Source organism: Primulina eburnea, chromosome 3 (assembly GCF_022965805.1).
Source record: "Primulina eburnea isolate SZY01 chromosome 3, ASM2296580v1, whole genome shotgun sequence".
Taxonomy (NCBI): Eukaryota; Viridiplantae; Streptophyta; class Magnoliopsida; order Lamiales; family Gesneriaceae; genus Primulina; species Primulina eburnea.
The window spans coordinates 11,990,968-12,005,484 of NC_133103.1; the positions used below are offsets into that span (position 1 = coordinate 11,990,968).

The 14,517-nt window shown below is 34.2% G+C and overlaps 1 protein-coding gene and 2 pseudogenes across 1 annotated transcript; 1 reads left to right on the forward strand and 2 right to left on the reverse strand.

Moving 5' to 3' along the window:
• Positions 1–6,273: 6,273 nt before the first annotated feature.
• LOC140826449 (uncharacterized) lies at positions 6,274–8,925 on the reverse strand. The gene is made up of 3 exons (XM_073188757.1): positions 8,375–8,925; positions 7,966–8,072; positions 6,274–7,036 (listed from the first exon to the last, which is right to left on the reverse strand). The coding sequence occupies exons 1-3, from the start codon at positions 8,723–8,725 to the stop codon at positions 6,322–6,324; spliced, it is 1,173 nt and encodes a 390-aa protein (XP_073044858.1). The 5' UTR covers positions 8,726–8,925; the 3' UTR covers positions 6,274–6,321.
• A 396-nt stretch (positions 8,926–9,321) lies between these two features.
• On the forward strand, positions 9,322–11,543 carry LOC140826448 (UPF0481 protein At3g47200-like; annotated as a pseudogene).
• A 299-nt stretch (positions 11,544–11,842) lies between these two features.
• Positions 11,843–14,097, reverse strand: LOC140826450 (protein RER1A-like; annotated as a pseudogene).
• Positions 14,098–14,517: the final 420 nt, after the last annotated feature.

Genomic DNA, 14,517 nt, shown 5'->3' on the forward strand with positions numbered 1-14,517 from the left:
GGACCCTGATTCCTGCCTTCATCAAAGCGACCATTAACATTAAATTTAATAAATTTGAGTGTTTTAATCATTATTTATTTAAAATTAGTGATATAATAAATAATATGTATAAATATTATACATATTTTTATATCATTTGAGATCATACTAAAAATAAAAATAATAATATTTTATAATCAAAATTAATATTTATTATCATATTAAATATATTGATAGAATGAAATTGTTAATAATAAAAAATAAAAAATATATTAAAAAAGTATATATTACTTGTTAATAAAAAATTTTTAAAAAAATATTTTAAAAATTTAAAAAATCATTTATTAATAAATAAATTTTGATTAAAATTTTAGTTATTTTTTGAATAATTTTAAAATTACTTAAACTAAATTTCTAATATAATAATAATATCGATACATAGATAATCATATACTGTCTCAAAAAAAGATAATCACATACTAAAAACTCACGTTTATATTATTCAATAAATAATTGAAAAGTGTAATATTATATGAATTTTTTATAGTTTATTTAATATTTTAAAGAATATGAAAAATTAAATATATAAAGTTAATAAAAAAACTCAAAACCATTAATAAAAATAAATGAAATGATAGATCAATGAAAATATTCAAGTGAGTGTTATTTACGCTCAAAATTTGTTATAAATACACTTCATACATTTATTTTACTTTTAGAGTAAAATACCTAATATGTTTTTAAATAATTATTTAAAATATTGATATAAACATACAATGTCGTTTATATATATATATATATATATATATATATATATATATATATATATATATATATATATATATATATATATAACCATCTTAAGAATCAATTTGTGAGACGAATCTTTATTTTACTTTACTCGTGAAAAATATAGTTTTTCACTCAAAATATGAATCTAATCGATTCGTCTAATGAATAGATATGTGTAACCGTCTTACCTGAGACTTACTCAATTTAATTTAGCTTTAAAAAAAAATTTACATTGAGTAATTTTTTGTAACTATGTTGACAAATAATTTAATTATTTAATTAGACTATTAATTTTTAACATATCATAACATATTATTAAAAATAATAATGCTTTTAGCATATATTTTTTAAAAAATAAATATTATAACGAATTTTAAGATAATTGTTTTCTTTTTTATTTTTATTTATAATATTTATTTATTTAATATAACGAATTACAAAAAAAATTGTAAATATTTGTATAATTCATAATTATGATATGTTTCATGATAGATTTAAGTTTCTCGAATAATTTTGTTTTTAGCGAATTCATAAATATTTGTAGCTGTATCTTTTGATGTAAATTATTACTTTAATCACATATATTAATATTCTTTTGTTTAATTTTTTTTAAAATCAATATATTTAAATAAATATATGAGGAATAACGAGGAATATTATTATTTAAAAAAATAAATAAACCGATACTATTAAAAATTAATTTAGGTTCCACAACATAATATATATTGATTACTGAAATAGAATAAATCAATCCCCCCTTTATATACTTTTTTTATGATATACTATTATCGTGTCTGTTAAACCTTAAATTCGACCAACTATAAAATTTCAACAAAGAGTTTGTATTTGACTTAGAAATTCATGAACTTGGATGTAAACTGAAAACTCTTTAATTCTCAAGTCGTTTACCTCTAAGGAAAGGACCCCCACACTTTTCATATATATATATATATATATATATATATATATATATATATATATATATATATATATATATATATGAAATTCTATAAATATTTATATCAATTTGTGAAGAAAAACACAATCAAGTGGAGAAAATTTTATATAAATATTTAGTTTAATATATTTTGTGAGTTTGAAATTTTTATTTTTATCATAAATTTTTATTTTTAACATAAATGAAATACATATCTCATTTGTCATTTTCCATCGTATTCATAATGATTGCATTTTTTGTATGATGATAATTAATTTTGGTCATATATAATTATTTTTTCTTTGATTTTATTGTCAAAGTTTAGTTATATATATATATATATATATATATATATATATATATATATATATATATATATATTTATATATATATATTTGAGATTGTATATATGTTCGACCTAGCTATGATACCGAAATTGTGATGACGTGAAGCTAAAGTGATGCATCGATACTTTTATTGAAAAATGTCAAAAATTTTATGAAGTATGGTGTTTACATTGAAAAATGTCAAAATATATTTGACTTTTTACATTCTTGAATTAATTAGAGATTTTTTGATGCAAAATATTCTTAAGTTAATTCTAAAATTAATTGAGTTGACTAATCTTGAATAACTTTTGGTTTGCATTTTAGAGTTTATAAATAGCGTGTTCATTGCATTTCATATTGTTAATTTTCATTTGGTTGTCGTTAAATTTTGGTGATAAAGAAAATGTACGTTTCAGTTCGTCGATGTAGTTATTTTATGCTAAATTACTATATTATTTTGTCGTTACATCATATGAAACAGTTGTTCATCTTGATCTTCGAAACACCTTCGGAGGGGACAAATACGTTTTAAGAAAACTGTATTTCATACATACAACAGATTGATTTACTGGTTTCCTATTGTTTTACATATTTGATATTTATATTTCCAGTTTTGTACTACTTTTGTTTAGTGCTCCGTCTACGTCTATACGATCCTACTTTGATTTGCTGCTCTGTAATTGGTGTGTTCATATTTCAAATGATAGCATTTTGGCTAACAATGCACAAACACTTTCCGGGCCACCGCCGTTGCCACCGTCACTAAAACTCACTTACAAAAATTATTCCACGTGGCGCTTACAGTTTCATTTTCCCATATTTGGATATGATTTGTTTGGCTTCGTTGATGGTGTTCGCCTTCCGAAATCACCAGCAACAACGTTACTATGCCCGACGCCGAGTACTCGTTCTGGATTCTTCGGGACCAACTCTTGCTCAATGCTATCATTTGTGCACTCTCGCCTACTCTCGTCACATTTATGGCCATATCCAAAACTTCCTATGAGGCATGTACTATGCTTACCAAAACTTATGTCGCTCTCAGCCGAGGTCGCGTTATGCAACTCAAGGCTCAATTATCTCAACCGATGAAGGTACAAAATTCATCACCGAGTTTCTCCACGGCATCAAAGCCAACATTGATGTCCTTGCTCTCATGAATGTCCGGTTGATGCTGAATATCTCATACTCAAAATTCTTAGTGGTCTCGATGAGAACTACAAAGAACTTTCTCATGTCATTCAAGAATGTGACTCCTCTATCGTGTTTCCTGCCTCACGTTGCACCAAACCTGTGCTCTATGGCCCTCACCCGGGCTCTTCGCGCACCACTATTCAGCCACGTCCACATAACTCTCGTCATACTGGCTCATGGTACCCCCGGCCATCCCCTCTTGTCGCTTCTTATGCGCCTAAACCATACTTAGGCCGCTTCGAGGGACGGAGCAGGATAGGTTAGCTGAAAGGTGGTTATCCGTTCAGTCATGCGGTACATTTGATCACATGGCCAAGAGGTTCCCGATTTCTATTTTATTCCCCTGATCCCTCTCGTGTAGCCTATGCAGCGCCTTAAGCACACACAGTCTCCCACTTGACCTCCGTTCCCATTCCCACACCCACTGAATGGCTTCTTGATTCTGGCGCCTCCCACCTTGTGACTACCGATCTTTCCAACCTCTCTCTCCATTCCCCATATGGTGGTTCTGACTCCATCATAGTTGGCAATGGCAACGAGTTGTCTATTTCGCATATTGACACTCTTGTTTTCCCCACTCCATCCCGTGATATCACGGTCATTAATGTCATGTATGTCCCCTCTATGATTAAAAATTTAATATCACTGGCTCAATTTTGTCGTACTAACAATGTGTCTGTATTTTTTTTCCCCTCTTGCTTTCAAGTGGATGATCTCAGCACCGAGGATATTCTGCGCTGCCACCTCCATCGCCCTCTGCTTATCTCTCCAGCTCTGAGTCCATCTCGCTATGGCATGCTCGTCTGGATCTCCTCTCATCTGAAGTTGTGCGTCACTTAGTGTCCTCTTGAGTCCTACCAGCATCTGTCAGTTTAAACTCCCGTTTCTATTTGAAGTCTTGCAATATTAATAAAAATCACAAACTTCCATTTTTTAGTTCTTCCCTCACTTCATCTTCCCCTCTAGAGCCTTCTCTCCTTGCAGATGCGACCCCGTCATTCTCCATTACTCCTCCTCCATGGGTCTCGTAGCTCACCCCGCCTGCTGAGTCTTCACCTCTCCCTTCTCCACCGGCCAGGTCCATGGACCAACCAAACACATCAGATGTTTCACTTTCATTCAAACATATATCTTAACAAAAAATATATAATAATAATATCAAAATGAATTTGGGTACTAATCATCAATTGCTTCTAATATACATCAAATATCGCAAATTTATTGATTAAAAAGCACTTGCAGAGCAGTAGATTGGTTCTTGAATCAATGAAACATAGAACAAGTTTATTTTGCGACTCTTAAACAAAGAAGTACGTAATTGGTCACGTACTATGAAATATAAAGAATTTTTAAAGAAAATATGTTTTGAGTGGTTAGAATTTGTCCGAACACTCGGGTCTCTGGATTTGAAGTCATTTTCAAGAATCAAGAAAGTTAGAGCCCAACCTGCCTAGATGCCTTTGCAGTACTTACACCAGCTTTCAGTGTGTGTCAGTAATAAAAACAAATCAATAAAAATCATAAAAACAAGAACAAGTCAGTAAAGGTTGTGCGTGAAAATATTTGAATAATGGATCTACCTATAAAAACTTTTGCGATTTTTTTTTGTTTGATAAAAACCTCATTTACATATTTTTATAAAATTTATTCTTAAATAACACTAGAAAATAGAATTGGCAAAAAGTAATCGTTATTATTCTAGATTTTATTCAAGCAAAGACCAGCCAAATGCGAGCGACAAGTCCTTTAATGAGAAATCGTATTATTACAGAATTTCTACCTTATGTTAAAACCTAAAAAGGTCCACACTTCGTAGCTATTAATAATTATTGTTTTAAAAAAAACGCTATCAATAATTATTTAAACTTCAAAATTGCGAATATAAAATGCTATTTCGTTCGAAAAGCTTAGATAACGATGAAAGTTGAAAGATTTACACACCACTTTTTTGGGATCTTTAAAGTTGCATTTCGTTGACAAAAAGAGCCCAAAGAATTAAGAGTGGGTCTCATATGAAATCGTATCACGGATCATAATCTCTGAGACGGGTTAACCCTACTCATATTCATAATAAAAAGTAATACTCTTAGCATAAAAAGTAATACTTTTTCATGGTGACCTAAATAAGAGATCTGTCTCACAAATACGACCTGTGAGACCGTCTCACACAAATTTTTGCCAATAATTAATTTTCACAGTGAGATATTGAGTTTGTATCTCATTTTATGTGGGATCATGTTCAATTAACAGTTGATTATATTTATTTGTAATTAATCATTTAATGATATTATTTGTGGTAGATTATAGAGCGTAAATACAATTGTTAAGAGCGTCCATACTGATGAGTGTTATACCTTCTCAAAAAATGTAGAGTTCACGTATCACATATATATTATATTAACATTTTCATTCTCTCACAACGTCAGAATTCATTATTTGTGATCTTACAATTCAATCATCTATATTTGTTATTATTTAAATAAATATATTTTCAATTTTATTTATATTGTTTCAATGATTAAATAATAATATTATTATTAATTTTAAAAAATTAATCACTTACGATTATTTCATATTATTTTAAGAGTACAATTATTTATAATTAAAATTTTATTATTAATTTGAAATGAAAAAGAACAACATAAAAAATCCACAATTATATATAATTAAAAACAATATATACATTAAACATTATGAAATATATTTTTTTGAACATAACATTATGAAATATTTAAAATACATCACCCACCCTCATTCATATTAACACCAACGTGGATGCCATAAGCTTTCAACTGTTGAACAAAGCATGTGTGAAAAAAGTCAAAATCCAGCCGCATAATACGTCAATAAAACGAATTGGCAGTGACTCATTATCACGCGATATTTGTGCCTTCGAATACGGAACCACTATGTTGTAAGTTATAACTGATAAATTATCACAATTCAAGCTTCTGGTTATCATGATATTTTAAAAAATTTAAAAGATCAAGAATCCATTACCCACATGGAAATAGCACGATTAGTGCATATTCTAGAATCAACAAGTAAAATCACATAAATTTCTATATAATCTAACAACAACCCAACAATTTATAGTGAACTACCATTTCCAGACAATTTAAGAGGCATCTGAACACCGAGTTCCCTGAGTCGGTTCACAATGTCATAAAGAAACTCAAACGTAAGCTTGTACTGTGAATTAAGATCGTCTCTTACATTTGGATGAAGTCTGAACCAGTCTCCCAACATCTTGTGCACGTGTGAACGAACCATTCGCCATGGAACCGGATATTCCTCGCAGAACTTCAAATATTCCACCAACAGATCACCTTGGTCCAGCTTCCCATCTTGAGTGTTTTCTTCATTCTCGTGTACCCATTCAGCAGTTCGATATCCACCAAACAGAGCAGGATTCTCGAGAAGGGACTCCGCTGAAAGTACCCCTTCAACGCCAGTCTCTTCTATACACTGCCAGGCGTCATCCACGTGCCGTATATTTCCATTGGCAAGGACAGGAATTCTAACCGCATTTCTAACCGCTCTGATGGCATTCCAGTTAGCCCGGAATTTCTTTCCATCCTTTTCATCTCTTGTTCTTCCATGTACAGCCAAAAGAGAACAACCAGCATCCTCCAGCATTTTGGCATAGTTGATGGTATCTTGCAAATCTGGAAATATTCGAATTTTGCATGACACCGGAACGTTAAGGTTTTTAGACAATTTTTCAACTAGGGACCTAACAAGAGGAAGATTATCCATGAGGAAAGCGCCATAATACCCTCGTCTTGCAATACGTTGGGGACAACTGCATAACAAGGATATATAGAACAAATTAAGATTAACTCAACTCCAGATAAGAATGCCAAGAAGCAGTTCAATAATGTACACCAACAAAGTGATTCACTCAAGGTGTTCTTTAATATGTACACCGAGTAGTATATATAAAACAAATTGAGGTGTCCCCTGCTCCAGATAAGAACGCTAAAGAAGCAGTGCAATCACGTACACCACAAAAAGAATCACTTGAGATTTCATAAATGTCCCAAATAACTTAGCTGGAAGTCGTGAATACAGCAAATTCAAGAAAAGGTTAAAAATTCCAGGAACCCTTTTCCTGTGAGCAGAAAACCGCACAAAAGAGTTGGGCAAAAACTCGAAATTTAAAAGAGAAACAAATACGTGAGGGCAAAGATAATTGAAACACAAACGAGAGGACAGGTTAAATCTTGCATCACAGAAAAACGTTATAAAGTGTTGGTGAAGGATGTTAAATCAAATCTTGATATTTAAAGTCTGGCAGCATTTGAGTTGATAAGTTCAAGCAAGTCTATCCACCGTCTGGTTTCGGATCCATTATAACTCCAAGTGACTGAAATATCATTTGATTTCACGGAGAGGAAACTTCAGTCATACTTTTATGCAGTATTTACAAGAGTGAGGGTTTCACAACTTTTATATAAACAAATAACACGAAACTGAAAGTACTATTTGGCCATCCAAATTAAGGATATTATAAATCTAGTCCTCCGTGTTCATGTTAAATAATAGTAATATTGATCTCAAAACAAAAATAAAACCAAGAAGCTTGATAACGTTGTTTTTTCATACCGCGAACTCAAAACAAAGGAATTTAAACTGAGCTAATATATTCAGATACTAATAAACATTCAATACAAAAGATTAAAAAAAAGGTTATATCTTGAAGCAAGTGAAATTTTGAGATAGAACAAATACCCAAAATTGATGTCAACATAATCACAGTAAGGCTCCACTCTCCGTGCTGCCTCCAGCAGAATATCCGGATCATTAGCGCAGAATTGCACAAACAACGGCCTATCCTCCTGCCATTTCACAAAATATCAAGTCAACACAAACATTAGATAATTTGTTGCCCATTTCCACTTAGGGGAGACCAAGAAATTGCTTCAATGATTATGTTAACGGAAATTTATACTTAAAAAGTATTATTTGATTTTTCTTCAATTGGCCGGCTAGTATCCTTATTCGTGCTCTGCTGAATCGGCCTGTTTCTGGAATAGCCCAGCAGCGAGCTTGGATCAAATGAACAAATTTTCGTGTTACACAGGCTAATTTCTATCTACAAGCTGAAGGATTCGAAAATTAAAACTGGAACTCAACATACCTTACAGGTGGTAAATTCTTCTGCCCGATACTTTTGGTTTTGACCGAAAATTCTAGAGTGAAGCATTGGAGTGTAAGCCGCTTGAGCGCCGTACTTGCGGCAGAGAAGACGAAAGGGAAGCTCCGAGTTGTCCACCATGGGGGCCACAACGAGCTTGGGACTGCCCAATCTCTTCCAATGAGACCAGGCCCTCTCGATGCGGGCCTCCCCGGTCAAGTACCCCTTCGGATGACCCAAAGGAGAGAATTCTATCTCGGTGGGAAGAACGGAAGCTTCTGATGAGCAGATAGTATCGTCTTCTTCAATGGTGGGGAAGGATTGTGCGGAGAGGGGTTGAGATTGTGCAGCCATGAACGGGTTGAGAAGATTCAGTTTCGGGTCAGGGTTGAAGTGGAGCTGGATCAGACTCCCAAGTTCGATTCTGACGGGAAGAGGGCGGACGCGGCGGTGGAAGGTGATGGATCCATCGCCGCCGCGGGTTCTGGGAGGTGCTTCAAATAATATTGGCCTTGGAAAATAGGGCAATGCAGGGTTTTTGGTTATCAACCCCACCCGCTTCCTACATTACGTTTGATCGTGAGTCGGGTATTTTTTTTTTTTTTTAAATACAAATTACGAAATTACCATAATATCATAAAAAAAAGCTATTATAATAAGGCGAGATGGAAGACTAGTAGAAAGTGCTATCAAAACTTTAAGGGGTCTTTTTTTTCTTTTCTTTTCTTTTAAAAAAGAAAGAAATTAAAGCCAATTCGATTAAAAAAATTCACTTGGAAATGTTTCATCAAAAACATGGAAGCAAAACAGACTGAAAACTGAGTAACATTTGACAATTCCAACAATTTGTTTTTTCAAAATATAATAAATTGTATAAACTAAAACCATAATCAAGTCAAAAAACTTTTTCGTTTGATATAATTTAATCTGTGGAGTACTTAGTAGGAAATACTTTTCGCTTGAAATCAATTAGTCAAAATAAATACTTTTTTTCTTTTATATAGTGAAGGTTCATACGCATAGCCTTTTGCTTGTATCATATAAAAACGTGTAGGAAAAAAGTTCATACAAGTTTCCATCATTGGATTGCCCTACTGGTTTAGGTATAGTTCAGCATCCAGTTTCTATTCTAATAATAGTTTTCAAATTTAAAATCCAAAAGACTTTAGTCTAAAGATAAGGGCATCATTCAAACCCAAAAAAATATCAATAAATCAGCTTCATTCTTACACACAACAGATCTCGTACCAGAATCCAAAAAAATGGTGGCTGTATTCAACAAAGAGCTTCTTAGTTGGTACTTGATAACCCTCAAGCTGAATCAAACAGTAGAAACTGGGATTCATAATGCACAAAGCCACACCGTTTCAGGATCCGTTGAGTTCCCTCGAGAAATCAATGGTCAGATCAGACAGGAAAGTCAGGGCTCGAATTCCATTGAAGTTTCAATCAAAGAAGATGAGAGCGACCGAGTTGAGATCAAGTATCCCGAGTCTGATTGGGTGATCAGTATAAAAGAGAAGCTTGATCAACCTCAAAACGACGATGCTGCGAGCTCATGGGCAAAACTATGTATTTATAGGATACCTCATTGTTTAAGAGATGGTGACGATAAGGCCTATATTCCTCAGATTGTGTCCCTCGGCCCTCGTCATCACGGCAAGAAGCGTTTACGAAACATGGACCAGCACAAGTGGCGAGCTGCTCATCGGATTCTCAAGTGAACGAATCAAGATATAATAATACATTTGGACGCTGTTAAAGAGCTTGAAGAAAAAACTCGAGCTTGTTATGAAGGGACTATCTGTTTAAGTAGCAATGAGTTTGTGGAGATGATGGTGCTGGACTCCTGTTTCATCTCGAGCTCCTTTCTGGTGCGACCGGAGGGTTTACACAATTGGGGTACTCAAGGAATGACCGCGTTTTTGCGATGCGGGGTTCTATGTATTCAATTCAACGGGACATGATAATGCTGGAGAATCAGATTCCTCTCTTTGTATGGGATATGCTTTTAGGCCTTCAGTCTGGAAATCCTGACCAGAAAGGTGTCGAGGCACGACTGGCGCTTCGGTTTTTTGACCCATTGATGCCTAAGATGAAGCATTAACTAAGAGCGATAGGAAAAAGGTCGAGTCATCAATAGGAACTGAGAGCACTTTCCATCCATTAACCGAGCAGGGTGGACTCCACAGTCTTGAAGTCTTCAGGAGGAGCCTTTTAGCCATCCGAGTCGGCCCAAAACCGACTCCTCGAATATGGATCAAACGGTGGTCGCACACAAACCGGGTGGTGGATAAAAGACGGCATCAACTCATTCACTGTGTCACAGAATTAAAAGATGCAGGGATCGAATTTAAGAGAAGGAAAACAGACAGATTCTGAGATATAAAATTCAAGAATGGAGTACTCAAGATTCCCAGACTCTTGATCCACGATGGCACAAAATCGCTCTTCCTTAACCTCATTGCGTATGAACAATGCCACTTAGACTGTTCAAACGACATAACATCGTACGTGATCTTCATGGACAACCTGATTGACTCGGCAGCCGATGTGAGCTACCTGCATTATTGTGGGATTATTGAGCATTGGCTGGGGAACGACGCGGAGGTTGCCGAACTATTCAATCGTCTCTGTCAAGAGTGGTTTTTGACATAAATGACAGCAATTTATCGAGGTTGTCTGAACAAGTGAATTATTATTATGATCATAGATGGAATGCTTGGAGGGCTTCTTTGAAATCAAAGTATTTCAGTAATCCATGGGCTATTATCTCCCTTGTTGCAGCAGTTGTGTTGCTGCCGTTAATTTATTCACAAACATTTTACGATATCTATGGTTATTATAAGCCAACTAACGCATAACGCCTGCTTGCTGATTTGCACATACTTTTGCTGAAGTTGCGAACTTTTTCTATTAGGGTGAGAGAAAACAGAGATCAGATTGAAGCGATCGAGGAAAATCAATTCTCTGAGGAAACCATACTCACCAAAACTCAAAGGGACACGACTTTAGTGTCACTCGGAACAGATCAAAACACAAATGCTGGGAATCGAGAAGCCAAGAAACTAAAATCTGACTAGCAGAAAAAGGTGATATGCACATACTTTTGCTGCAGTTGCGAACTAAAATCTTAACAATAATTTTTGAGCGCTTTAGTTCGAAAGCAATGTATTTTAGGAGGTAGTAGTTGAAAAATTATATATATTTGATCTTACTCTGCAACTTTAGTTTACCCCATTATATAAATATATATATGACGACACATTTTAGAATTTGAGAACACAAAGTATCTGAAATAGGAGGATGACAAAATTTGATGAAAAAACTATTACACTGATTTTTTAAGAGACATGAAAATGAGATGAAAATATGCAAGTCTCCTTCAGTTTTTTTTTTTTAAAAAAAAAACGAGGAGAAATACAGATTCTCAAACCGTGACGTCGCAGAAACAACAAAAAACAAGTAGAATGAATATGATTCCACATTGAAACATTTTTATAAAATTCAAATTATGGTATAACAGAGTTCATATTTTTGTGAATAATTCTCACTTCTAACTCATAAGATCAGTGATCCACTCATTGATGCTTTACTTCTGTACAAAGATATTCTATGGTCAGTTAAGACACAAAGCAGGAAACACGATAACCTTCAAACTTGGCTGCATAAATGTGAATGACACAGCTGCTAAGATCCTCAGATAAAATTGAGGAAACAGAGAAGTTCTCGGAGGCTATACCTTATATGCGAGTACTAGACTACGGGGGGTAAGCTTTTGGGCTCAGTTGAAGCTGCTCTTTTTCCATCATACCGCTGAAAAGTACATAAGATTATCTTAGAGTTGACAATAGCACAGTTTCAAGTAAGAGGGAACTTACACAAAAGATTAAAATATGACGTGTGTTAACACATACCTGCTTCCCGAAGGAAAATGGAACATACTTATATTTGATCATATGCTCTATCTGTCGCCTCAGAGTTAGCATGCACAGAATAATCCAGTAGAAAAGGAGGATTGGCCAAAAAACAGGTACATCAAATATGCTGATGAATGTCAAGATGAAAGCAATGCAGAATGCCCTGGTGATCGAGTACCTTAACATGATATCACAATGACAAACCAATCACAGAACAGCAAAGATAAATGAATAAAATGATGCTTTATTTGAAACGCCATTTACAGGGCTCCCAGATATTAAATACCAACATCGTGAAGTAAAGCACATTTCACGATGTTGCTTCAAAAAAAGTTCATTCTGCTTGGAAGCAAAGAAAAATCTCTCTGAAAACTTATAAAATCCAGTAAAAAGAAAACTACAAGGCAAGCTGAGAATCATGATACAAGAGTACGCACTACACAGACAAATCAAACCCATCTGCTTACAAGTGTAAGCTCCAGACACCAATAAATGGATTTCTTTTGTAGTTGCAAAAATTGTGAGAACTCATGCAGCTCTCTGGCACCATGGCTGGAAGAACTTTTGCCAACTGACAATTTAAGGATGTAATATGAGCTCTTACTTTAATATAGCTTTCACCAAATGTTTCCTCTGTATTTTTACCCACCGATCGCAGCACAAATAAAACATAAAATTGTAAGCTAGTTGAAGTTTCATAAATATGCACTCGTCCCTTCTGAAATTGCGGGCTCACCCCTTGATAACAAAGACAACCATATCCATAATCATCATCAATACAACCGCACAACTAATTCCACTCCCTCATTCAACCATAATATCAATGCTTCGCCACTCGTACAACCCAACGCCATCGATCTAAAAAAACAAACTTTATCCAAAACAAATCACCAAGTAAAAAGAAAAGAAGAAAACTTTTATGATAATGCAAAATTCACTTACTTGTAGTCTTGAAATAAAGCGAATTAAAAAACAAAAGAGATATTTATACAAAATTCACTCTCAAAGTGAAATTTATAATACATACACAGCGATCAAAGAAAACAAGGGTAGAATTGATCTGCGAAGTTGTTTCCAATTTTACACAGATTTGTAGCAGTCCAACTACGGTATCTCAGGAAATTCTCTTTTAAAAAGTTGCTTGTATCCAGAAAAGGAAAAAGAAAACAAACGAAATTATTCAGGGTCAGCGCAACTGAAACAAGAGAAATCAAAACCAGTATTTCTTAACATGATAGAATCATTCCCTGAGTTTCAATTGGGTCGTTGACTTTAGTTTAACGCAAGCCAATATTCTTTATTTTTTGGGACAATGGCAGAAATGGACGCACCAGAATTTAAATTCGGGGAGGCGGCGGACGAAAGGGCGAAACTCGTCGGAGCCGCGAGTTGGAAGGGTGGGCCCATCGGAAAATTCCGGGTCCACCTGAGGCGAAAGAAATCCTATGAGAAGGTTGAGTATATAGATACCGAGAGCGTAGGACACCACGTAGAATCCCTCTACAAGGTAAACCCGCACCACGTACAAGGCTGCGATGCACAGAAATGCGATCCACCGGTTCAGAACATGCGGCGTCGTTTTGTCCAACAAGTGCTGGTATCGTTGGGAAATTGTGAAGATCCACCGTGAAATAGAGGCTTTAGACACAGGTGAATCTCGATTTTCGGCCGCCGCCGCAGACTCGGTGGCGGGTTTTTCAGTAGGATGTCAAGGAACCACCTGGAGTCGAGTCCATTGGGATCAGAGTTAGGAGGTGCTGCAGGTGCTGACGGAGGAGGGAAAGACGGGTTTATATCATTTAGTCCCTTTCCTTTCTAATTTCTCACATTGACCCTACCAAAAATTACAAATGTCGATTTCATCCAAAATTATAAGACTAGTGAATAATGATAATTGGTCATAATACGTAAATATAAATTAAATTTTGATAACAATATAATTTAATTTTAAACAAATTTATATAATAGTGACTCATGATGTGTATAATATAATATTTTTTTATTTTTATTATAGTGTTGAAGTCAAATAAATGTTAAATAAATATATGACAGTTTAAATATTTGACTAGAAAATATGGTTTACGTATCACATTAATTATCTTCTCAACTTATACAAATGTAAGGTGTGCATTAGTTATATATATCTGCTTACTTTTTAAATGACTGACTCGTTGATAGATTTCTACTGACTTTTACAAAATTTCATAGAATTTTAAAAAAAATTCA

Bases quoted from the DNA above. Each gene is read 5' to 3' on its own strand.
- LOC140826449 (XM_073188757.1), bottom strand. From the start codon at position 8,725: ATGGCTGCACAATCTCAACCCCTCTCCGCACAATCCTTCCCCACCATT. The intron at 8,073-8,374 runs GTATGTTGAGTT...GTGAAATGGCAG, and splicing joins AAGAATTTACCACCTGTAAG to GAGGATAGGCCGTTGTTTGT. The intron at 7,037-7,965 runs GTATTTGTTCTA...CTTGTTATGCAG, and splicing joins TATGTTGACATCAATTTTGG to TTGTCCCCAACGTATTGCAA.